At 41.1% G+C, this 27,639-nt stretch overlaps 1 protein-coding gene across 1 annotated transcript in view; it reads right to left on the bottom strand.

Moving 5' to 3' along the window:
* The window catches only part of oprl1 (opiate receptor-like 1), a 75,056-nt gene that overhangs the window by 9,296 nt on the left and 38,121 nt on the right, over window positions 1–27,639 (bottom strand). Inside the window, exon 3 of the mRNA XM_036591772.1 lies at window positions 5,209–5,561. Within this exon, the coding sequence (XP_036447665.1) occupies window positions 5,209–5,561 (353 nt within the window). The remainder of the gene's footprint in view (window positions 1–5,208; window positions 5,562–27,639) is intronic.

The raw sequence follows: 27,639 nt of genomic DNA, 5'->3' as shown, positions 1-27,639 counted from the left end.
TCACGTTGGCCCCATGCTGACAGCAGCCAATAAAAATAAATACATTCACATACGTCCATACGTTAGTTAACGTCATTTACGGTGTGGACGTTGCTACACAGCTAGCCATTGTTCCTTATCAGTTGTGGTAGCCACTCATAATAGCAGGGCAAAAAGTTACATTTGGTACCAGCCATTAGAGCAGAAATTAGAGATTAAACGTTTGGGACACACCAGCCAGAGGATTTCAACACCATTCAGTCTGGAAAGGACAAAAACTGCTCCTTTAATCCAGAGAGGTTCAAGAGAAAAACATGGCTAACTGTGAGTGCAGCTAAAAACACTCTGCTGCTTTCCTTGCCTGCTCTCGCTATATTATCACTTGAATTCATTCATGGATTGGTGGGCTTTGAGAGAAAGGTTTTTGACATGTTTGCCCAGATGAAAGATCGTCATGCATCTTTACTTTTTGAGCAGTGACCATCTCTGGTGAGTCATTCTGCATTATTACAAGACGTGTTATTCCTGAAGCCCGGAAATCGTGTTTCCCTGCTCTGAAATGTTGTTTTGGATGTGTATTTGAAGACCACAGTGATTGTTACTGCTAGATAACTTTGGATTTGTAATGCGATGCTGTATAACAAGATTTTGTGAGATTTAATATTGTTATATCACTCAGTCCTGTCTCCACTTCCACTCACTTCTGCACCACATTACGTTAATTTGTGAATGTGTGATTTAATTGATGGAGTCCATTTGTGTTTGGATTGGGTTTGTGTGTAGTTTCATTGATGAATCAGCTGCTGCCCCAACAGTTTATTGTGCCCCACCAGGCTTTCTGTGGCAGAGACACCAATAAAAATGAAAAACACGTTTTTATTTCTATAAGTAAGGTGGTATTACTCATAATATAACATTGACAGTATTGATTTCTTCAATGTGTGAAGCCACTCCCAAAAATGTACATTATGAAAAAAAAGAAAATTCTTAAAAGTATTCTATAATGTATTTTGGAAAACTTTATTACACTTTGACACCACTAATAAATAAATAAATAAATAAATAAATAAATTTTACTTTGACCCTTTAAACCACCCATAGTTCCACCCTGAAGGCCAGCTTCTCACATGTTGCATGTTCCTATGACTCTGTGACTGTGATCCTCTTAATCTTACAGCTTTTAAATGGCAAGTTTCACTGATGTATCTCTTGATAAAGCCAATTTTTTTTTTTTCCAGAGTTCATGCCGTGAATCACCAAAAGAACATGGAGTACCATACTCTGAAGGATCATTTGCAAGCAGAACACACCACTTATGCCAGCAAAATCAATATTTCATGCTGGACAGTGCTCACAGGAGAACTATGGATAATCTAATGAAAATAACAAAAACAACAGCAAAGTGGAAAACTGCAGTTCTCCCACACGCAAGATGTAATGTAATGGTATGAGAGTGAGAAGACTGAAGTCGTGGAGGATTCACTGTATGACACATCGCTGTTGTCGGAAGAAAACCTTGTATCTCCAAAATGGTAACTTTACAGGAGAAGGAAAAACACTCTACTTTTAATGTAAGTCAGTGGAACCAGACTTTTTTCCAAGCAATTTTGGGCCCTTTCTTTTGGTCCGTTCATCATGAAACTTATACACAATGTAAAGGACAACATTTTCAAATTATGTCAAAAACTGAAAATCAGACAAGAATAGAGATTTTGTTCTAAAAGCAGAAAAATGATATATAAAGTTGAAACATGCAGCCACTGCTGCTCTCACTACACATCAATGATGAACACTGGAAATGCTATAGAAATCACACGAAGTGTGATGAAGTCCAGAACCCTGCGATCACATGATGAAAATAATGTTACTGAATTACTGAAAGCAAATACAAGTGAATACATTCTGATGAAGTTTACTTGGTTCACTCATATCAGTATGACAAATGTGTTGTTTTTAAATGAAAAAGATTCATTTGAGCAAAAAAGACTGAGATTAATCAAAAATAACTACACAAAATAATACTATTAAGATCTATATTAAGAGTTTTCCAAGTGGAACCCTAACTTCATTTTGTTACTTATATTTTTAACCTCATATTTAAAAGTAATGACAGAACTGCATGTTTAATTCTGTCATTACTTTTAAATATAAGGACATAAGTTTACATAACTACAGTTATATTGGGTTTTCTTTCTCTGTCAATAGGTTATTTTTTGTTTATTTTTTTCAATAAATGACTTTTGTTGTTTTTTATAAGAACAATAACACACTTGAACATCATCTACCAGGAGTTTTTGGACTTTCTTTATTTGCTGTTTCGACCCTGGAGTGCTCTATTCTATGCCTATGGATTCTGTTTTGTTTGTTTTTTTTATGTATTTTTATTTTGTTAGTTTTGAGTGTTTAAGCTTAATGAAGAGCCTGCTATTATATCCTTCCCTCAAGTGGTTGTTATGACATGACTTCTAATCATTAATCTCAGTAACCAAAAAGAAAATGGTGTTGCCCTCTCAGTTTAAAACATAAAAATAAATAATAAACATGCAGATTTTGCCCAAAGCACCATTCCAAAGAAGTTGGGGCAGTGTGTGAAATGCTGTTAAAAACAGACAAAAAGGACAAAAACAGGACATTTGATACTTAACCCTTTTTATGTTTTGTTTTTGTAAACATACTCTTGTTCCAAAGTGGATACCTGCTACACTTTTTAAAAAAGGGACTTCAGAAAGGCCAGTCTAGCACCCACACTCTCTGATTATACAGCTATGCTATTTAAACATGCAGAATGTGGCTTGGTGCTGTCATGTTGTAATAAGCACTCACGTCACTGAAAAAGACGTAGTCTAGAAGGCAGAATATGGTGCACCAAAATCTTTCGGTGTTAATGGTGCCATCACAAATGTGCAAGTTACCAAAATCGTGGGTACTAATACACATCCATACCATGACAGACCTTGACATTTGAACTTGCTGGGAACAATCTGGATGGCCCTTTACTTCTTTGGTTCAGAGAACACGACATCTGTCATTTCCATAAACAATCTGAAAGGTTGACTCGTCAGACTATCCACATTTCCACTGGGCATCAGAGTTTGAGCCTGGAGAAGTCTGTAGTGTTTCTGGATGTTTTTGACATATGGCTTCCATTGTGCATAGTACAGCCTTAACTTACATTCGTAGACGTCGCAACAAATGGTGTTTGTCAGTGGCTTTCAAAGTATTCCCGAGCTCATGTGGTGATATCCATCAGAACTGTGCCATTTTTAATGTAAGGATCTTGGGCATCCCGTTGTGGTTTTTGGCCTTGCCCTTTACGCACAGAGATTCCTCTGGATTCTGTAAAATATTGTAGTACGTTTGAGGAATGTGTTTGGGGCTTTTCCTGCTGGGGATTCTTCTTGTGAAGAGTGGTATTGGGAGCTGCCTTTTTTGGCTTCCCCCCCTACTAGGGGAGGGCCTAGGCCCTAGTAATGCTGGAGTTAGCCTAAAGCCTAAAACTTGGCTTGTTTGTACAGCTTGGCTGTGGACAACACAACAACGTGTAAATAGTTGCGTCACCCTCCTTTAAAGTAGTGGTAAATGCCACATTTAGCGTCAGAAGAAAAACTGTTGTCCCTTAATGGGAAAGACTCAAACTATTCAGCTGCTGGTGGCTAAACTAGGCTGAGGGCACAGATGGGTCACTCGGCTTGTGTAAGAAGAGGGGAGGACAACTGCAAGTTCATCTTTGGGAGAACCACAGCGTGCGGGGAGTCGTGCCGCCTGGGAGAGCCATGAGAGAGCACTGTGGTGATAGGAAAAGCTGGAGTGGCACTCGTGTTTGCAGACCCTGTTGCACAAAGGCTGTTTCCCATGCTTGTCTTGTCAGAGGATGACCTGGGTGGGAAGGGAGGAGAAGATGGCGACACACACAAGCATCACCACCAGTGGACGACGTAGCTGACCGAGAAAGTGCAGGGCGGCCATAAAGAACACCGATGCTGCTGTGCTGCTGCTGTCAGCGCTGGGGGGCATGGGACCTGACGCTGTGAGAGGTTCCACTGTGCCAAGGGGAGGACATGGAGCTGGGTTGTGAATTGCTTTGACCAGTGAGTGAGTAAAGAAAATCCGCCGCAACAGTGGCACATCCTTCTTCAGCATTTGGTCCAGTGCAACATGGCATGTTTGGGAGATGTGTTTGGGGCTTGTCCTGCTGGGGACTCTTTTTGTGAAGCGCAGTATTGGGAGCGGCCAATTTTGGGGGCATGGAAATAATTGAGAGAGAGAGCCATGGGTACTAGGACATTCTGCAGTCTTTTCCCCCTTCTGGGAGAGGGTCTAGGCCCTAGCAAGGCTGTAGTCTAGCCTGAAGCCTGGCTTGTTTGTACAGCGTTGCCAACACAGCTCCAATAAAGCATAAACGTGTAAATATTTGTGTCACCCTCCTTCATAGTAGTGGTCAACACCTAAAATCCCTTCAACCACTTGTTAAAGAATGTTGATCTTAAACTTTTGGACTATTTGTGGACACATTTTTTGGCAAAGTGGCGAGCCTCGACCCATCTTTGCTCATAAAGCACTAGGCCTTTCCAGGATGCTCCATTTACACCTGTTTAATATGTTTGAACATTTCTTAAAATTGTTCATATCCTAACTTTTTTGGAACATGTTGCAGGCATTAATTTAAAAATGAGCATATTAAAAAAAAATAATAATAAAGCTGACACAGTAAAACATTGTTTGTAATATTTTCATTTAAATACAGCTGAAAGTGGATTTGCGTATCACTGCTTTCAGTTTTTATTTGCATTCCACATACTGTCACAACTGTTTTGAGGTTTGTAAGACGCATTTTTGTTGGCCCAAATTAAGTTACCCCAGGTTTTACTACATAATGAGGACATGTTAGTCCTGAAAATGTACAAAAACAAATGCACACAAAACTTGTTCAAAATATATGCACACACACACACACACACACACACACACACACACACACACTCCCATATTGTGTGTCATTGTTCTGCTGTAGGCTCCAGGTGTTACTCTTTGTTACTGTTCAGCCTTGTAAAGCTGACTGCTCCTATTTAGCGCCAGCACTGCATTAATTATAACTGTTGGAGTCCTCTGTCAGCTGCTGCTGTTGTCCTCATCGCCTCTGCAAGCAATGCTCTTTTGCATTTCAAAAGCTCTAAACAAACAGACAAAACACACACACACACACACACACACACACACACACACACTTACCATGGTCATCTTCAACATCTCCAAGCACCATAGCTGGAACCCCTATGGCTGAGGCCAGCACCCATACACAGATGTTGACCACTTTGGCCTTGTGGGGTGTCCTCATGTCCAGGGCTTTGACAGGGTGGCACACGGCCACGTAGCGGTCCATGCTCATGACGGTCAGCGTGAAGACGCTGGTGAACATGTTATAGTAGTCGATGGAGACCACAGCCTTGCACAGGGCTTTCCCGAAGGGCCAGAAACCCAGGAACACGTCCGTACCCTGGAAAGGAAGAGTTGCCAGCACCAGAGCATCAGCCAGAGCCAAGTTAAAGATATAGATGTTGGTGGCTGTCTTCATCTTGGTGTACCTGAGAAAGACATGAAGTACAAAAGAAGAAAATGGGTTTCATTTATTCAAAATAAGCACAGTCAAGCATTCTATGAGGGGGTGGGGTATAAAAAATGAACTGATAATTGAGGTGGATAAAAATCATAGGTGTCAACCTTTAGACGCCTCCAAGCTGTATAAATTCAATGATACCTGGGTAGCACATTTATAACATGAACGTTTTGTTGACTCGATAACTGCAGAGTTCCAAACGTCCTCTGGCATTAACATCAGCACAAAAACTGCACCAGGAGATTCATGGCATGGGTTTCCATGGCCAAGCAGCTGCGTGCAAGCCAGTTAAAAAAATAGAGGCAATGAAAATGAATGTTGATCATTAGCGGCATTTTATTCAGTAAAGTCAACTATTATTTAATTAACACAGTTTTAATGTGATAAATATGAGACAAACATTTATCACCAAGTAGGTGGAAATAAATATTCTTGGGGGGAGGGGGGCGGGGAGGTGCTGAAAATGCACGTCAACTGAAATGTAAAGTGGTGTGTCATCAAATGGTTTCACAATAAATAAATAAATAAATAAATAAATAATAAATAGATAAATAAAGATTTTATTCTTGGTTTCTTGCACCATTGACTTTTAACTCAGCTTTGCTAGTTCTGACTCTATAAGCCAAAAGTCAATCAGAAAGTTCAGCCCTCAAAATCTGCATATACATTTTTATTGTGTTTGTTGCTGACATTCTTATAACAAACTGATATAAGCCTGTTTAACCCTTGTGTGGCGTTCAGGTCAGTAGGACCCATTTTCACTGTTTACCAAAAGATAGAATGATGTGATTTTTTATTTTTATTTTTATTATTATTATTATTATTATTATTATTATTATTATTATTTTTATTATTTTTATTATTTTTATTTTTATTATTATTATTATTATTTCAAGCTCAGATTTCTTGGCCTTTGCTCATTTTTTGTGAAGAACATTTAAAATGACCAATTTTCAGTGCCTTCACTCTGTTCACCCCCCACACATTTATGTGTATGTGTGTGTGAGGGTGGACAACATGGACAGGCTGCTGACTGGCTACAGCTGCTAAAGGAGAACCCTACGCTGGACCCCTGTGATATTTTTAACATCTGGTATTTTTACATAAATTGTTATGGCTGTATTGATTTTAAAAACACAATAATGCAGTGGGTTAAGTGTAGCTACCTGGCATCTACACTCATTGGCCATTTTATTGGAAACACCTACCATTTAGGTGCACTGTGTTGGTTCACAGTTACTGAGTGTAGCCCATCTGTTGCTGTGCAATTTGTCAGCCACCCTGCACCCCATCCATCAATGGAAAAGGTCTACCACAGGGCTACCTGTGACCAGATATTATGTAGCAACACAGCAGTGACTCCAATATGGCAGTGACCGTGTCAGTGAAAGTGCTGCTGGTATGAGTGAAACAAGCACAGCAGGGCTGCTCAACGTCACTGCTGGACTAAAAATAGTCCACCAACCAAAAATATACAACCAGCAGTGTCCTGACCACTGAAGAAGAGCTAGAAGAGGACTAGCACAAAATGTGCATGGAAAAAGACAACCGCACACATAAGGTGAAACAGCAAGGTAGGGGTTTCAGATAAAGTGCCCAGTAAGTGTACAGGCGCATATTCAATAACCAGGCAAAGTGAATTTCCATGTTTAAAAACAATTTGCTGAATGCTTCTTGCACATATTGAGACTAACGTCCTGGCTTATGCATATTATGACGCTGCCCCATAAAAACAAAAAGGTCCAAAAGGCCTTTCCTGAAAGCACAGCAGCACTCATCTGATTAAGCATGCGGGCAAGCGCCTGCTTCCCCACATCTCAACTACGACATTAAAACCAACACGCGCAGTCAAGGGCAATTTGCTTTTCAATATTTCCGTTAGTTATTTTGTGCTGCTTTTATGGAAAAGCCAAATGTTTGTACCCTGCTGTGAATATGAATGCTCACATTTGCGAATGAAGAATCATGTTTGTGTACAAACCGCTGATTTAAGAGAGAGTGCTGCAGACAGAGTCCTCCATATTGACTTTACTGCCTACTCCTGCATGCAAATACAGCCAAATTCTCCAAACTCAGAAAAGCAAAACATCATGATTCACAGTGAATTTTGATACTGAAGGGCCTACAGCCTACATTTTTCCATGTTCTTACAACGACTGAAGTTCACCTATTAGGTTTGTGTGGGTTTTAAGTATCAAAAACAGATAAAATTAATTTTAAAATAACCCCTTTTAATCCTTAGAATTAAACAGGCTGTTTTGTTACAGTAACACTGATTTATGTAAATCACTTTCGTCCTGATTGGCTGCCCTGATTTGGGTTTATGTACCAAAAAAAGTCATAATTCATGTTAACATGACAAAGTTTCTCTTCATCTCTTATCATTAAACAAGCTCTCTTTCGTTACTGTGCCTTAAAAACCAATATATGTAAATTATCTCTGTTCTGATTTGCTGCTTTGTATTAAGCCTTATTCAAAAAGCAGCCCAGGCTGAAACGCATCTTATAACTTCTAAATAAATAGATGGGCTAAATGGCTGTCAGTTCTCTATATTTAAAATGTGTTGGTTTTTAGGACATGTAATGCACTCATAAACTGCCATGTAAAGATTTGGAATCACTTGTCAAATTAAATAATAACTCATAAAATGTACATTTTTGACACACAAGGAATGCTATAAATTAATGTATTATTCATGCTGTAACAGAGATTCATCAGTCTGCATTTGTTTTTCAGATACTCTGTTTCCTAATAATCATTTAAAGTCCTATAGCATGAAAAGTTTCCTTGCTTTTTTGGAATAAAAGTATTTGATGGAGTATGTAAAAGTTTGTGACATCAGTTTAGCCCCACCCACTCACTCTGAAATTATAAGGAGTGTTTCAGTCCATACTGCTTTTGAATATGGCACAGAACAGGGCAGCCAATCAGAACATATTTGCATATATCAATCTTAAAAGGCATAGCAACAAAAACAACCAGTTAAAGGCCCAATCCCATTTTACCCCTCACCCCTACCACTTAGCCCTTACCCCTCTGTTTTGCGCATAGAGGTAGGGTGTCCCGATTTTAGTTGAGATAGAGGGGTAGGGCGAAGTGTTAGAGCTACACGACCCTTCAAACTGAGGTTTTTCAGAGACTATCCAGAGTGTTATGAGAAAAAAAGATGGCAGCACAAGAGACCAAAGAAACCCAAAAATGTGAGAATTTTCTCTGTTAAAAAATACGATAACCATCATATTATCATAATTTAATGTCATTTCAATGTATTCTGGTCCTTTTCTTCATAACAAGCATAAAAATCAATACTAGTATGCTGATATCTTGGTAGCTAGCTAGCTAACTTTCCCGCTCCACCTTAAACAGTCCAGCAGTTCTGACGCCAGAAGCACCAGAATGTAACTGCTGCTCCATTTAAGGTGGAATGGGAAATATTGAACAAGAAGCTGGTGAATATCTGACTTCAGCCTCATATCACTGAAGAATTAGGGGTGGGTGATAATAAATAATCATCACATCCTCCCCTCTTTGAAGGCATATGATGCCCTAAATGTAGCTAAAGCCCAGCAGTGAGGAGCTGAACTTTACCCTCCTCTGCTGTCACTGCAGACGGGCCGGGTCGCCTACAGAGCAGCGCTGGTAGCTGTTAATGAAGTAGTGATCTTTTTATTTGAGGGTCCCATTTTGTAGGGGAGATTTCAACCACTACCCTGTAACGCGGTTCTAAGGGGCAAGGTGACACTCAAAAACAAATGGCAATGGAAAACGACCATAAAAAGGTTTGAGTGGGACGCAGAATGAAGGCCATTTGTCCAATGATCGTTGATCTTCACTCTACTAAAACAGCATGTATTTGAGTCTGCCATTAACTCGAAATGAAGGCCTGCTTCAATGTGACGAAAATTTGGTTTTTCCAAAGGCCCTTTAACAGTGTCTTTTTCTGCTAAGCTTTGGTAGAACCAATGGCAATACACACACACACACACACACACACACACACACACACACACACACACACACACACACACACACACACACACACTAAATCTTTCAGCAGGCTTAAGAGCTCTCAAAAGTTTCAACTGCAGCATCTAAAACTCTCCAGGCGTGGCTGCTCAGCTTAGATAATACCTGCACTTGTTGGTACTTGTTGCCACATAGCTTTAACAGACCCCTTTTTTTTTAATTATTCTGAATTCAAAGTAATGATTATTAGTCATCGCATTCCAGGATGAAGTAATTGGAAAACATTGAGGGGATAACGCATTATTTCATTACAATTAATTGACATTTAACAAGCTAACTCTCCTTGATGAAGCAGTTGCTGGGATAGACTGCTCTGATTTCCATCTCATTTCCTGGCTCGGCTCTACTCAGCATCTGCCCTCGTGAGTTTTGTGTGTTTTGGGAGAGTTCTGCTCCTCTGCGGATGAAAGAGGAGGAATATATTTAGCATAATGAGGGCCTTTTTCCTGACATCCGCATGCTCCGTCTTTTTCTCTCGTGTGTTCTTAAACCCCAGTCTTCCCTCCCTCGCTCTGCTTTTGGGTGTGTGGGGGCTTCTTGGAGAACATCATTAGTAATAGCTAATCATCCTCCCCCTCTCTATGACCATTATGCAATAAGATGAGGCAGAATGAGGGAGTAAAGTAGAAAAGGAGTGTGTACAGTGTGTCATGAGTCACTGGTTGCTACAGGCTTTAATAAAGCATACATTAACAAGCATTATATGTCAACAAGAAAACATAATCCAAGGTTAGCCTTGTCATACGTATTTGTTAACTCAAGAGTAGTGGGAACGTATGCATGTCAAGGTTAATAGGCCAAACATGTTCAACTCCTTGGAACCACCGGTGGTTCCAAAACACACTTTGTCATATTCTTCATAACTTTCATATTTCATAAGCTACATTCAAAAGGTGGGGGTCGTATGAGAGCTGTAACCGTCTTCTTTCCAGTCAAATAGATGGGTGATGTAATTTTAAACCCTTATAATAAAAGAAGTTGAACTATCTACTGAAAGTCGACCTATTTTTCCACAAATCTGGGCTATAAACTATAAACAGATGGCGTCTCTTCAGTGATCTGCTCTGTAAAAATTATTTTTATACAATAATACAAAGAGCATCTAAGACTTTTGGCTTTCAGCAGTAAATTGTAAGCATATAACAATATGTGTATGATCATAAAACACATTCTGTTAATTTGAGGGGAACGTTTGCAAAAAAAGTGAACAAATAAAATACATTTACATTTATTTCATGCAGTTACTGAATAATTTGCCTTATGATTTGGTCTTGTAAATTCAGATGGAGAAACCAAAATATACCCTGGAGAATAAGAGGTTAAAATGTGTTAGCATATGGAATCGCAGCTTTTTGTATGCTAGCATGTTTTCTATCACTATGTAAAAGAAGCATGTGTCACTGGACGGTCTGGGAGTGGACCCAAGCACAGAGAGGAAAACCCATGAGGACGGGTCTCAAAACACTTTCATGGCAGTTTTACAGTGTGATGTGGTGTAATAAATAGTGATTTGGGGACATTCAAACCAGTGACCCTAGCCTTGCAAACCCAGTGCCCTACTACTGCACCACTGGGAAGCAGAGATGAATAGTGGAATAACACCCCTGGTGGGGGGGGTCAAACAAAACTAGATGCTCAAAATGGCGTAACACAAAGGATAAATTCAAGAAACCCAATAAAGGACCAAACCAAAATACTTCTCAAAGGAGAGATGGGGAGCAGGCTTTTCTTTTCTCTTCTCTCTTTTTTTTTTATTTCTTCCAAACAACATTTTCTTTTTCTGTGTTTCCTCCACTTTGCTTCTCTTTTTATGCTTTTCTTCTCTTTTTCCTCATTCTTTTTGTGTCTAAATACCCACCTGGGCTAAGTACTATACCAGTCACCCCTCTACAAAGGTGTGACAAGGGTGAGCTGTTTGCCACAACCTTAAATGCCGGGGCCAACAGGTGCGCCTGGTTGGCACTGATTACCCCTTGGTGTTCTGGGAATTTGAGTCTCCCGGAGCAACAGTGCCTCACCGCCATCGCCCTCTGCTGGCAGCCGGCAGCACAGCCTGACCCTTTACAGCATGATGCTGCCTTTATTGTTGAATGCACTGCGATCAGGCCTGTATTATGCCAAATGAAAATACAGCTCTAAAATAAAGAAACTTTTGTTTATTTTGTTTATGTAAACACAGTTTAAATGTTATTTTAAATAGACTTTACATTAGACTACATTAGAAATACTAATTTCAAAAGGCTTGTTTGAAGAATGTTTACATTAGTAAGCTAATTGAATTCAAAGATCATATATTTTTAAATCTTTGCATTTGTCGACACAAAACCGGGCTTCAAGAAGTGGAGGGGAGCATGGAAAGAAGTGTGAGGGGAGCATGGTCCCCAAAAGAGGAATTATCATACATAACCTGATGCACAGCTTTGTCAAAAGATTCAGTGCCCCCCCACCCCCCCACCCCCCCCCAAAAAAGCTGCTCAATAATGCAGTAAATCATGGTGTTGCACAAATCTCATGTAATCAAATAAGAAATAGAAAAATGTCTAAAACGTCTAGATAGGGGCTCAGAGGCCTATAATTTGATCTAGGTCTGACTCTGATAGTCTCTTAGTGATCATGCACACACATTCAGAATAGAATTCGGCCTTCTAAGGGTTTATTATTGATAAAGTGACTAAACGTGTGTTCCTAATTATATGCTTGCTTGCTCAAAATGATAGTTTGGGGGCAGTCGTGGGTTGGAGGTTAGGGAACCAGCCCTGTGACCAGAAGGTCGCTGGTTTGATCCCCTAAACCAACAGTATGTGACTAAAGTGCCCTTGAGAAAGGCACCTAACCCTGGGTGCTGCGGATAAGGCTACCCACCACTCTGGGCAAGTGTGCTCACTGCCGCTGGTGTGTGTACACTAGTGTGTATGTGGTGTTTCACTGCCCTGATGGGTTAAATGCGGATGTGAAATTTCCCTGTTGCGGGACTAATAAGGGTCAATTAAATAGTTTGTGCCGCAAACCAAAAAAAAATCGACATGTTTTCGGCTTTGTTAGATCACATTCTTTACATTTCCAAATAAATGCGGCAACAACATTAAGAAATCACATCACTAAAGGAGTAGAGTAGATAAAAAAGCAGGAATAGCCACTTTTTTGCCTCTGCAATAAAGGGTTAAAGGTCTTTTTCTGTCTGTTTCAGCTCTTTCGAAATCAGGCACTTAAGACACACTGCTGGAAGCACATGGCTTTAAAAGGGGAGACGGGTGAGCAGGCAGTTATGTAGGAAAGAGAGAGACATGGGGAGTGCAGATATGAGGGAAAAAGTGGTCTGAAGAGAGGGATGAGGGGGTGGTTGAAGGTGCTCCATTAGAGTTGTTTTTCCATTAGAAAAACAAGTGTCTCCAAAATAGTAACTTTACAGGAGAGGGCAAAACATTCTTTACTTTCAACGTAAGTTAATGTAAAGAGATTTTATCCAAAGCGGTTTTGGGGCATTTCTGCTGGTCCAATCATCATGACGTTTTAACACAATGTAGAGTGCAGCTGCAGAGCTCAGATTATGGCAAAAACTGCAAAAAAAAATGGAGATATTTGTTTTTTTAATAGCGTTTTTTGTTTTCGGAGAGTGGCAATCTTAAAAAGTAAAAGGAAAAAGTCTGTTTTTTTTTACTTTAGAATAGAAAGGTAGGGGAATTTAAAATATGCATCATCATCATGCTAACTGCCAACAAATCATCACCAATTTATCAAGACGGTAAATTTTAATCAGCATAATCAAATATTCAGTTTAATCCAATAATCATGATGGCCACATGACAAACAGCATGTTTCATTAAAAAAGCTTTGGTAGAACCAACATGCACACACACACACACACACACACACACACACACACACACACACACACTCCTCCACCTCTCTCTAGGACCCATTTATTCTCTCCATGCTTCTTGGGCATCCACAGATGTGGTCTGTCTGTGTGGGCTGGTCTCAGGTCATTAGCTGCTGCTAAAGAGGGAGAGAGGGGAGGGGGGTGCTGATGAAGGAGGATATGAGATGAGAACGAGCTACTGGGAGGATGATAATGAGCCAATTAAGCCCTACCCAGAGAAACCTTATCACCAAAATAAACAACAAAAGCACAGGGAGCTGATTTGGAGAAAGGTCATATTCCAAATTCAAAACTCTAGCTTTGCACACAAATATCGTTACTGTCATATCAAAACTTATTTCCACTATTTCACAATGCCAGCAGCCGTTTACATTGTGTGGACATTTCATGACGAATGGTCCATGGGCCTATCTTCAGTTTTTCACTTCAAAATCCCAGGCTTATTACATACCAAGGCTTATTATTCAGTAACTAAAGCAGGGGTGTCAAACCCAACCAGTAAAAGGGGCCACATTAAAAAATCTCATCAGTTCTGTGGGCCAGAGAAAAAATGTTTTTATTTCATTGTAATTAATGTGCTATAATTTTGAATTGAACTGGCCATTGCTTATTTAAAATATGCAAAAACTTCAACAGTAAAATACAGAGTCTTGTAGTAGACCTTGAAATATTACATGAATACTTGAAATATTGAAAATTTAAATGTTCCCAGGAGCTCAGTATTTTAAATCTACCTATCTGCTTGAACTAGACAACTGGCATCCTTTCTTTGCTGCAGGTTCATTAATACCTTGGCTCAGTTTCTGAGCTGCTGAGCTGACATTAAATGTTTCTATTGGTTGAACTGCAGCTGAAATGCATTTTGGTGATATGACTGGTGTGGAAATGTGCAGAATTGTGTAGAATTGAGGTGTAACCATTGTCCTATAGACTGTTGTTGGGGTAGGAGAGTCAGAGTGCACATTATGTTGTAGTGCATGCTGGGGACTGTAGTGCAGCACATTGTGAAACGGGCTAATGTTAATAGTATATAGAAAACTAAAATACTTTTGCGGGCCGGATAGGATAGTGTGGCGGCCCTGATCTGGCCCGCAGGCCTTGCGTTTGACACATGGGAACTAAAGGGACCTCAATGAAAACTGGTTGAGCTATTCTTAGGTTATAGAAGTGCATAATAAAACTTTGGGCCTTGGCCATTTAAGGGGTTAACACTGCATAATACAGTATGTGTATGTTCCTTAAAAAGTCCCTTTTTTAAATGGTTTCCACTAGTGGTTCTCCTATGGCGTCGCTCCAAAGAACCCCTTTTTGGCACTCCTTTTTAGGAGTACTTGGAATAAAATCGTGGTATATTAGCATATGTTCAAGTTAAGAAGTCTTTTTTGCTTCTCCTACAATCATACAGTGCCCGTATGCACTGGAAAAATACTGATACACAATCCACTTCAATGACTGATGGTGGTCAGAATAATGTAGAATCTAATGCATTTTAAACAGGCTAGCTGATTCACTTGATCTATTCAAGCTGTTCATTAAGTGACTAGCAGACCCCGCTTTGAAATCGAAAGTGGGACTGCATTGTGCAAGTGCTGCACTAACACAGATGCTTGTATAGTCGGTTGGGAATTCAGAGCGTGTACTATAAATACATTATTTCTTCGGAGTAGGGCTGGGTGGAACTGATAATGATTTCTGTAGTTCAGTTATATCCTCATTAGATCTCACTTCTAGGGGCAGCAACACACTCAGCACATGATTCAGTTAGATACACAATACCGGGTTCAGGGGTGCTGGTAGGATTTTTTTCATGCATGGACCCATTGCCTTATCTCATTTGCCTTAGCAGAGCCAGTCACAATATTAAAATATTCCATTTTTTAATAATAACCCTTTTTTGCTGTAGCTCCATATTTCCAACTTCTACTTTCACCAAGCTGTCATCTCTAGCATGCAGCAAGCTGTGAATATGAATATAAGCAACATGATTGCATTTCGATATAATGTATTTAACTGGCCGAAACTGTAATGTCTGTTGCTTCTCAAAAGCACTGCATTTTGGCTTGTGAAGCAATACTCAGCAAGAAGAGATGTCCATATTATTGTTTCTAAGGCAACACAAAGATTTGCAGCAGAACACTGGGTTTTATTTAGACATCCCATCATATTATTTCCATTTGACTGCAGTTACTATAGCATAACTCCAACATGGTAACCTTCTAGGAGAAATAAATATACTTTAATGTAAGTTAATGTAATGAGATTGTTTTTCCAAGTAATTTTGGATGATTTCTATTGATCCATTCATCATGAATTTTTCATACAATATAAAGGGCAACTACTGTGGCATCCTGCAATGGATGTAGAAAAATAAAAATGGGGAAAAAAAATTAAATACAAGTTTTTTATTTATTTATATAGTATTACTATTCTTTGTACTGATGAGCTTCATTTCTATTAACATCTCCAGTTTATCTTTAAAACTCACTTTTAAGTCTGAAAATTTAGTTTTTGCTGTTCTGTTTTTGCTTTTTTGTTTTTCTTAGTATTTTTGAAAGTCATAGTTTTTGATGGCATCTTTGTTTGAATGAAAAGTGAAAGTCTTGCTCTTCTTACAGGCTGTGACCAAGCTAAACTACTGGCCATTTGCAGAGTGACCCATTAGAGGGGTGACAGAATTCAAGATGCGCCAAACCCAGACTCGTCTATCAGACTGCCAGATAGAGAAGCGTGATTCATCACTCCACAGAATACATTTCCACTGCTCCAGTGTCCAGAGTCCAGTGGCGGCGTGCTTTACACCAAGTTTGGCATTGTGCATTTAGATCTTAGGCTTGTGTGTAACTGCTCGGCCATTGAAACCCATTTCGTGGAGCTCCTAATGCACAGTTCTTTTGCTGATGTTGCTTCCAGAGGCAGTTTGGTACTCGTGAGTGAGTGATTCAACAGAGGACTGTGTAGGCACTGTGTGATGATCTATATCGTGCATGGTCTACCGCTATGTGGCTGAGCTGTTGTTGCTCCTAGGTGCTGCCACTTCACAAGAATAGCACTTACAGTTGACAGGGGCAGATCTAGCAGGACAAACTGACTTGTGGCAGAGGTGACAACCTATGACAGTGCCATGTTTAAAGTCACTGAGCTCATCAGTGAGACCCTCTACTGCCTGTGTTTCTCTATCAAGACTGCAAGGCTGTGTGCTTAATATCATCCACCAAAAACCTTTGTCTATATAGTGTATACTAATACTTGAAGGGTTTTTAAACTAGCCTTATTACTTGGATTAGTGCAATAGTCTTACTGTTTAATGCATGAACTGTTCAAATGAAACATTTCAATTAAGAGTCTTTTAGTAAAAATCTAAAAATCACATGCAAGAAAAAAGTAATCCCCCCCACACCACTGACTGGGTTCCCAGTGCCGCGTTCTTTGAATCCTTTAAAATTTGAATTCAGAAAAAGGTCGTGATCATGCTGTAGCACACCTTACAAATGGCACTAGAACTGGGAAGCATGATGGGGTGCAGAAGAAACTGAAATTAGTAGAATGTCCTTTCTCCATGATGCACATTGCCACAGTTTTGCATCATGATATCACAATGTTGTGATGCATCGTTACACCCCTACTCACTTCCCATACATAACAGAAAATATAAATGTGTAGGAAAGCAAAAAGAAGAATCCCTTAATCTGCAGCATATTACTTGATGTGCCACATCATTTCTTCTTTAAGCTTTGTAAATCAGCATATGTGACATACCATATTGCTTTTTTTGCCTTACAGGCACAAAACTCAGTTAAGGGGAGTACAGAATTTCAATGATCCGTTTTGCAGCATAATAATTAAAATATGCATGAAGCATGTGCATTATTGGTTGTCAATGAGTGTGTGTCTAGAGCCACGGTGATTGATGAATTTCTCTGAAACCGAAGCAGTCTGGGATATTACTGCTGCTTAGAGAAACAGGTATCAGTGTAACAGTGAACAGTTGGAATACATTTGTTTTACTAAAGAACATACATGTATTTACACCATCTAGATTTTATTCCTGGTTATCCATGACACAAGAATCTTGTGGTTTGCAGCTTAATCTTGCAGGGTCTTCTCACTCCTCAAACTCACAATACACAGATTTTAGATCTGTGTCCACACATTAGCTGTCTAAAGTACAAAGCTCTACACAACAGAAGGTAATTGGCTGATCCTACATGCACAACAAGCTTTCTGAGGCTTTAAAGCTGGAGTAGGTGATTTATTTTAGATTTTTTTTTTTTTTATTTCTTGAAATACTCTTTGTACCCTGATAACAATCAATAAATCAAACGATTCTGACAATAAAAAGAAAAAAAAATCATAATCTGTGGAGGTCACAAGACTAAAATCCTTGCCCAATCATTTTATTTAGACTGAATGAAACGACTGGATGATTGGACAGCCTACCTGCCTGTCCACCTACGACCTTCCCACATGCACAAACATTGCACATGTACTCATTTGAGCAATCTGTCATATGGCTTTACATACACACAAACACACAGCTGAACTACAGCAAGCTAGGTTCACTAGAAAAAAGAAGAAACGGTTACACAAGTACCTAAAATAGCTTGCACTGCTAAAGAAAAGAAAGAAAGACAGAAGTAAAAAGGCTTTGAACAATGAAAGGTTTGATAAAGCAAGAGGCCTAACCAGAGTGAACCATGGCCTAGCCTTCCGACGGCAGAGAAACCTGTGGGAGTTGAAAGGTCTGGAAAGCAACACAAAGTTTGCTGTTTTTCTGTTGGACTGGTAATTATCTGGTTTGTTCCGTTCATGGGGAATTCTTTATTTTCCTGAATTATGTAGCCAACTTAGCTAGCCACTTAACTAGCTACATTATGTATTAGTCCAATGCTAATGTGTAAGTTATGTGTAAGCTAGCTAGCTATATTTATCTTGTATGAAATCTGTGTGCTTATATGTTTGATGATGTCTGCATTGCAGTCAGGCCGTTTTGTGTCATAGTCATGTTTTGCAGGAGTGGCTTTGGACAGAGGGCTGAATGTAGGGGGCTCTCTCTCTCTCTCTCTCTCTCCTGTTGCATGCTGGGAGTTTGACTGAGAGTGGTGTGGGGTGAGACTCTTGGTGAGAGTGACTGCTACTTTTTCACTTTTTTCTTCTTCTAAATCGCATGATTTGGTGAGTACTTTGTGCTGGTTTGTTGTTGTGGTGTGTGAGTTGTGGCAGGGATGGTGTCTCTTGAAGAGACACCATCTTTGTCCCTCCGCCATGGCTTCAGGTGTGTGCCTGAAGATAGTGTAATGGTGGAAGATGTTCTCCTTGCTGTAGGAGAGCAGGTTGGTACTGAACACATTATGTCTGCATCTCGTATGAATAAAGCAGTGGTGGTCTTTCTTAGAGAAACCCACCTTGTTAGCCGGCTAATTGAAAGTGGCATAGTTATAAATGAAATGTTTGTGCAGGCCACGCCACTGTTGGCTCCCTCCACAAAGATCACTGTTTCAAATGTACCGCCGTTTATACAGAATGAGGTGCTGGAACGTGAGCTTTTACGATTTGGTAAGATTGCTAGCTCATTTAAGATGGTTTCGCTTGGCTGTAAAAATCCTTCACTTAAGCATGTTACGTCTTTTAGGAGGCAGGTTTACATGTTTTTAGACTCTCCTGATCACACACTTGATGTTTCCTTCCGTGTAAAACATGACGGGCGGGCCTACATGGTCTATGCTAGTTCAGGCAGTCTGCGCTGCTTTGAATATGGTGATATTGGACATAAACGGTTTGCATGTCCGCACAGGAGGCAAGAAGAGGGAAATGTTAATGTTAGGTCTGAGGTAGGTGCTGCTGTGAGCGCAAATGTTGGTCAGGGGGAGGCCGTCGGGCCTTCTCAAGTGGGCCATGCTGAAGCTTTGATAGAGCTGCCTGTAGTGTCTGAGCAAGAGAACCAGAGTGTGGACAATGCAGTGCCCAGTACGAGTGGTGTCATACAGTTGAAAGGCAACATAGAAATGAGTGATCTGAATGAGAGGACAGCTGAGACCAGTGCTGCTGGTTTGAATGATGTTGAATTGAGGCTGGATGAATCCTTTTCTGATGAAGGGGGTGCTTGTTTGCAGGAGAACCCTGGTGAACTTGGGGCTTCCCAAGAGTGGCCCTGTAGTGGTTTAGAAGTCAGTTCTCAGGGAGCTTCACAGGTGGATCAGTCAGTTTATACTTTGGATGAAGTTAACAGTTTTTTAGATGAGACCTACGGAAAACAGGTTAATGTGAAAGATTTTTTTCCTGATATGGAGAAGTTTGTCAGGTCGGTTTCACTGCTCCAGAAGACTGTGGGTCTTGACCTTTTGAATGAGAAAAAGCGCTTTCGGCTAAAGAAACATGTTACACACATACGTAAGTATGGTAAACTGGTGAAGAAAAAGTCTTCCAGTCATCTGTGATAAATTGATCATGCGTCACGTGGTGTCTCTACCTCCTATGTTTCTGTTCTTTCTCTTGGCTCTTCTCTTAGGTCTATTTATGGAAGTTTTAAGAGTAGGTTCTTTTAACATAAATGGGGGTAGAGATAGACTGAAACGTGCTTTAGTATCTGATACTATACAGCAGAAAAGACTGCATGTTACTTTCCTTCAGGAGACACACAGTGATGTGGATAATGAAGTTGAGTGGGCTATGTGGTGGGAGGGACAGCATGTGTTGAGTCATGGCACCAATTTGAGTGCTGGGGTGGCGATTCTTTTCTGTCCTTCATCAGGGGTTAAGATTTTGCACACAGAAGAGGTCGTGAAAGGTCGTCTTGTAGTGGTCAGGGTTGAAATTAAAGGCATTCAGTTCTCCTTTGTGAACGTCTATGCCCCCAATGTGGGGCATGACCGTGTTGCATTTTTTAACACTTTGCACACTACTTTAAGTCGGTGTGCTAATGATGGATTTACTGTCATTGGGGGGGACTGGAACTGTACGGTGGATTTTACCATAGACCATACTTCTGAAGAACCTCACATACAGTCTTCTGTGTGCTTGTCTAAGCTCCTGAAACAGTTTAGGTTGTTGGACATGTGGAGAGTTAAGAATCCTGTAGCTAGACAGTATACATGGGTCAAGGTCTCTGATAATAGAATTAGTGCTGCTCGGCTAGACCGAATTTATGTGTCTACACATCTTGGCAGTAGAATCACTGAGGCTGTCATTTCTCCTGTGGGGTTTTCTGATCACCACTTGGTTTCTATCACGGTGAGCTTGTCACGCATTTCTAGTGCACCTTCATATTGGCATTTTAATGTGAAGCTGTTGCATGATGCAGTTTTTTGTGCAAGGTTCATGTGCTTTTGGGAACAGTGGAAGACCAAAAAAGTTGATTTTGAAAATTTGAGACAGTGGTGGGAAATGGGCAAGGCACAGATAAGAATGTTTTGTCAACAGTATACAGCCAATTCAAGTACAAGAGCAAGACTGACTGTCCAGGCTCTCGAGAGGGAGATACGCTCTCTGGAGCTTGGACTGACTGCTACTCCTGACCCTGTTATGTTGGGAAAGTTGCAGCAGAAGAGGAAGGAGCTCAGTGTCTACTTGAATGAGAGGGTGAAGGGGGCCTTGGTGAGATCCCGTTTTACTACACTCGCAGACATGGACGCTCCAAGTGCCTTCTTCTTCAATCTGGAACGTTCAGTAGCACAGCACAAGCAGATGGTCTGTCTTCGCCTTCCGGATGGACGAGTGTCTACTGATGTCACAGACATGCGTAAACATGCAGTGGATTTTTATTCTGCTCTTTACACTGCAGAACTCTGTGACTCTGACTGTGTTGCGCAGCTTCTTCAAGGACTCCCACAACTGGACTCTGAATCCAGAGATGAGCTAGACTCTCATCTGACTCTGCAAGACCTCACTGCTGCGGTTGGACAGCTCAACACAGGACGGTCTCCAGGCATTGACGGCCTGCCCTCTGACTTTTATAAGCATTTCTGGGACTGTATTGGGGGAGATTTTTATGAAGTAATCTGTGAATGCATCAGGGAAGGGGTTTTACCTGGTTCATGTCAGCGTGCTGTGTTGTCTTTGTTGCCTAAAAAGGGGGACCTCTCTCTTTTAAAGAATTGGAGACCAGTTGCTCTTTTAACCACTGATTATAAAATCCTTTCCAAATGTTTAGCCAATAGGCTCAAAAATTACTTGTCTTTGGTAGTGCATAGGGACCAGTCTTACTGCATTCCTGATAGATCGATAATGGACAACCTGTTCCTTGTGCGAGATGTATTGGATTGCTGTAAGGGTTCTGATAAGAGTGTTGGGCTGGTTTCTCTTGATCAAGAGAAAGCCTTTGACCGTGTTGATCACCAGTACCTTTTTAATGTGCTTAAGGCTTTTGGCATTGGGGATGGTTTTTTAAGTTTGGTGCGTTTACTGTATTCTGGTGCTGCATGTTTGGTTAAGGTGGGGGGTGGGTTGAGCAGACCAATCCCAGTCACAAGAGGAATTAGGCAAGGCTGTCCTTTATCAGGTCAGCTATACAGTCTAGCTATTGAACCGCTGCTCATCTGTCTGAGGAGGAGATTAGCTGGCTTTCAAGCTGCACAGGGATTTAGGGGTCCAGGGGCAGCACTATCTGCCTATGCTGATGATGTAACGGTTTTTATCAAAAACAGTCAAGATGTTCAGGTTTTAGTTGAGTCCCTCAACTTGTATGAAAAGGCTTCTTCTGCCAAAGTTAACTGGGAAAAGAGTGAGGCTCTTTGGGTAGGCCAGGAACAGATGGAAAGGCTACCACGTCTGCCTGGGACTTTGAAGTGGGGCAGAGAGGGGTTGAAAATTTTGGGTGTCTTCCTGGGGACAGATGACTTTCAGAAGAAGAACTGGGAGGGTATAGTGGAGAGAGTGTGCACCAAATTGTCTCAATGGAAATGGTTGCTACCCCGGTTGTCCTACAGGGGGAGGGTGTTGGTGGCAAATAACTTGGTCGCCTCCACCCTGTGGCACAGATTCAGTGTTTTACAGCCACCTGCAGGACTGGTACAGGAGGTGCAGAGGATGTTGGTGACTTTTTTCTGGTCAGGACAACACTGGGTTCGATCAGCTGTCCTATACCTGCCAGTACAAGAGGGAGGACAAGGTCTGGTGGATATCAGGTCCAGGATCATGGCCTTTCGTCTGCAAGCTGCCCAACGACTACTGTTCCATGGAGCAATTGCTTGGAAGAATACTGCCACTGTCCTTTTGAGACGAGCTGGGGGAATGGGGTTTGATAAACACCTGTTCCTTATGACAACGCCAGAGGCTGTGTTGGCAGGACTTACACCTTTTTATAGATCGATGCTGGAAGCATGGAAGGTGTTTTCTGCCTCAAGGACTACTGATACGCCTGTTGGTATGTGGTTGTTTGAGGAGCCATTGTTCTTTAACCCCTTTTTACCATCAGCTCTTTCATCTTCAGCAGTATTGCGCTCTCGTTTGGTGGCTGCAGGATACACGAAGCTGGGCCACCTCATGAGAACTGGAACAGCGGCTGTGAGTGAGAGGACGGGGATCAGGTCCGGTCGTCTGCTGAATCAGGTGATGGCAGAGGTGCAGAGGTCACTGCCAGCTGACTACCTGAGCTTCCTGAATGACCCATCTGTCATCGCCCAGTGGAGGGAAGGATGTCAGTATGATTTTCCTGAACTGACTGTTAGCCCTGCTGTGGAGTGGACTGAGGACGAGAGGTGTCTCCTTTCCTTCACCACTCCAGTACTAGGCACCTTCTCTTTGGTTGGAAAGAAGACACTGTACTTGGTATGTGTGAAGGTGTCCCAGGCACGCTTTCTGGATGGAGTTTTATCAACAAGGTGGTCTGAGTTGTTTGGCACTGACTCCTCCCCGAAAGGCTGCTGGCGGGTTCTGTATAAGCGTCCGATTGATAAACGGACAGCTGACCTCCAGTGGAGGATTGTACATGGAGCCATAGCTACAAACAGACATCGGGTGCATCTCGATCCAAATATTGGGGAGGGCTGCCTCTTTTGCCCACAAATTGAGTCTCTCTTTCACTTGTTTGTGCAGTGCGCTCGGTTGGGTGATTTGTTCTCCTTGTTGACCGAATGGTTCTCGTCGTTGGGTGAGGCTTTCTCCTTTCAGCTTTTTATTTTTGGGCCCAAATACACAGTAAGGAGGAAAAATGTCCTAGTTTTACTAAACTTTTTATCTGGTACAGCAAAGCTAGCAATCTGGAAGACAAGAAAGAACCAGATGCTGGGTCAGGGAGCGGTGGACGTGGTGGCTGTGTTCCTGGGGTTGGTGGCTGCACAGCTGAGAATGGAGCATGCTTACTATAATTTGGTGGGGAAGTTGCCAGAGTTTGTGAGCATTTGGGGCATTAATGAAGTCCTATGCACAGTCGATGATGTTGGCAATCTACGGTTGATGTTTTGATTGTGGGTGTTGTTTTAAATTTATGTTGCAGTTAATTTTTATTTTTTTTCATTTTTTTCTAACACTCGTAAAATTTTGAGCAATAACCTTGGTGTCTTCGTAGGTTTTTGAATGTCTCAATAAAAGGGCTTTTAAAATTCAAAATTCAATTCTCTCTCTCTCTCTCTCTCTCTCTCTCTCTCTCTCTCTCTCTCTCTCAATTTCCCCCCCAGTTTAGTAACTGCCAATTGCATCCACTAGCTAGATCTCCCCATCACACGATGCTACCAAGCTGGAAGCATGAAGGTAAGAATATGCTTCCTCCAAGCAACATCACTGGACAAGATGCCCAGAGTGCCAATTCTGTTATGTTAAGCTAACAGACCTGCATTGGCTGACATCATGCTGAGTGATGGGAGGAGACGAAAGGCAATCCTACCCACACAGTGAGAGGCCAATTATGCTCACTTGGACTCCCAGCCGAAGATTGCTGTGGCATTGCCAGGGGTCGAATTTGCAATCTCCTGACAATAGGGCCAACGCCTAAACAGCTGCACCACTCTGGATCCTAAACAGGATTTGTAATTGGCAAACATAATTGACATTACAGTGTAGTCTAAGACTAGGCTTAGTCCATGTCCACGATGTTTTTATTTTGTCTGTTTTACTTACTTTTATTTTTGGTGATGAAGCACTTTGACATGACTTGGCTATGAAAGTGTGGTATACTAATGAAATGTATTATTATAATTATTATTATTATTATTATTATTATTAGTAGTAGTAGCAGTAGTAGTAGTAGTAGTGAGCTGAGCTTGTTCAGTTTGGCATTAGCGCTAAATAGAAGCACGACGAAGGCATTAGCTGTTAAAGTGGAGAGGCAGACAGAGGACTTTTCATTTCCTCATGAGACCCAACAACACAGCTACTTACTGGAAGTGCCATTACTCAAATCTAGGAACCTGTCCAGCGGCTTTCGATCAAGTCTTAACTTTGCTGCCTGCTCAAGATTCTGTTCTCCCCTCAAAAGCGAAGCTGTTACAGACCTGATTTCCATTCTACTTTATTAACCTAAAAACGTAATTAAATGGCTCTTTTGCAGGGCCCATGAAGCTTGAGCAAAAGTTTGTAGACACCTGCTCATCTAATGCTTCTTATAAAATCAAAGACATCAACAGAGAGTTTACCCACCTCTACACCCTCCTCCAACCCTCTGCTGCAGCTTCTTGTCTCTTCTGGGAAAGCTTTAGACTAGGTGTTGGAACATTACTGTGAAGATTTGATTGCATTCAGCCACAAGAGCTTTAGTCAGTTACTGATAATTGGTTCTGGATCACAAACGTCACTCCAACTCATCCCAAAGGTATTAAATGGAGCTTCAGTGGAGTTTCATTGCTGCGGACCCCAATGGGGGGGATATATCCTTCTGGCAGATGCTTGACATTGGGCATGGTGATCTTAGGCTCATGTGTGGCCATTCTAAATCACTCCATTCTATTGGTCAATGCTTATCTACGGAGATTATACAAGCTGTGTGTGTGCAACCGAATGCCTTTCTCAGCAATAGGTGCCCAATAAAGTTCAGTATTCACTATTTAAAATGGTTGTCTGGATACTTTTGGACATATGGTGTATGTGAAGAAGCTTATTGCTGCCTACAAATCATTCATTCTATTCTTTTCCTGTTGATAACAAATTCTGGCAATACTAAATTGGACACGTCCCAATCCACTTGTAGTTCTGAAAAATGAATAAATAAATAAATAGGCTATTATCTTTTTTTTTGGGGGGGAGTGCTATTTCATTCTGCAATATTTGATTCCTTTTCCAGTATGTTTGCTGAACTGCTGGGCTACAGAGCACAACAAGGGCTTCATAAATTCTGCGCATTTTGTGCTTTGCAAATTTGACATTAAAAGATAGAATTCTAGAAGGGCCTATATTATGGAAAACCAATTTTCCATTTTTTTTTTTAAACAAAAGAGGACGTAAACATTGTTAAAGTTTCCGATTTGACTTTTTGGTCAATATGGTCCATATATAGAGCTTCAAAAACAGCTCGTTTGGAATTTATTGTTTTTGTGTTGTCACAAAAACCAACACATTGACATTTACATTTGCCTATTCGGCCTACAACCATTTAGCTCCGCCCATTCGTACTAGAAGTTATAAAGAGGATTTCGGACGGGGCTGCTTTTTGAATGAGGCACAATCAAGGGCAGCCAATCAGAACAGAAGTCATTCACATTTACAGGGTAATTAAAAAAGATTCATCTGATTTCAAAGCGGCATATTTTTATAACTGTGAGGTGCCTAGGAACCAATCACATGCATAGGGTCATAGAGGGGGTCAAGCATTCTGCGTTCTCCACTTCAATAAATCCATCATAACTGTGCAGCGTGATTTTCGTCGGCAGTGAACCTCCAACAGCTCAGAGCGTTCGTCTTTGGTTCCACAACACTGGATGATCTCCGAAATCGCACTGAAAGAGCCGTGAGTGCAGAGACACCTGACATGCTCAATCCAGTATGGGATGAATTTGACTATGGCATTGATGTTGTCTGTACAGCTGGAGGAGGTTCATATTGAGCACTTGTACAATTACATAATAAACTTTATGCTCATTTAAACCATTTACAGTTTACTGCATTGTTCTGTAATGATTTACAAGTACAAACCTGCACAAAAGTCTGAAGTGAACCTCAGGAAAAAAGTGGAAAATGGGAAAATGACAAAACACAATATAGTACAGGGGCCCTTTAAGCTACGTTAGGTGTATTTCAGTTAAACAACTATGCAGAGGTGAGCTATACAGACAATGATTCACATCCTGTGGAAACACTGGAGCTCATCTCTTTGCCATTAGTAGAAAAATCATCTTCTTCCATTAGAGTTAATGTAACAAGCTGATACTGCCCTGATCATATTCCATTTAAAAGAGCAATGGATGCTACTTGAAGCAACGAACTGTCCTTTATTCTTTCCAGTTGGTACAGATTAGTATGTATTTTCGAGAAAGTAAAGAGTAATAAGATTCCTTTGTCCAGAAAAGTAATCCCATTACACATTCCGAAAGTACTATTTAGTCATTTCTGAGCAACTACCCCAACACTATTGACGGCAGATGACAAAGAGACAAAGTTAAACCAACATGAGCGCATCAGTAGCTGAGCTGAGGAACAGCATGTGCTAGACTTGTGGGATTGAGAGATATCAAAGAGATCATGGAGCGAGAGAGAACCCGGCACTCCAGCTTACTAAAGCACTTCAGTCCTCGCCACACATGCATTCTAAACCCAGTCAATCTCTTCTCAATATGCTATCATATGAACCAATCGGTTGTCATTATGAACAAATATGATAAAATGGGCCTGATGCAAGTTTGTTCTGAGTGCGTAGGTTGGCTTGAGATTTCTTTGCACAGCGTGAGAGCTTGGGAAAACACCCAAAATCGTAAGTCCCATGCCAAAACAATGAGTTTGCGATCCTGCTGTCAACATTTGTTGAAAGCAGCTCTATAACCTCATCTTTGAAGAAGAGAAACAGAAACAACAAAGGACATTATGCCCACAGTAAATGAGCTGAGTTAAAGCATCTGTGTTACTCATTAAAGTCAGACTGTAGGGGCACCCGCGTGGCACAACCATCTAGGCGTTGGCCTGTCATCAGGAGATCGCGAGTTCGATCCCTGGTGATGCTACAGCCATCCATGGCTGGGAGTCCTAGAGAGCACAATTGGCCTTGCTCTCTTGGGGTGGGTA

This window comes from Colossoma macropomum, unplaced genomic scaffold (assembly GCF_904425465.1).
Source record: "Colossoma macropomum unplaced genomic scaffold, Colossoma_macropomum, whole genome shotgun sequence".
NCBI classification, from domain to species: domain Eukaryota; kingdom Metazoa; phylum Chordata; class Actinopteri; order Characiformes; family Serrasalmidae; genus Colossoma; species Colossoma macropomum.
This window is presented reverse-complemented; position numbering and strand designations above follow the sequence as displayed.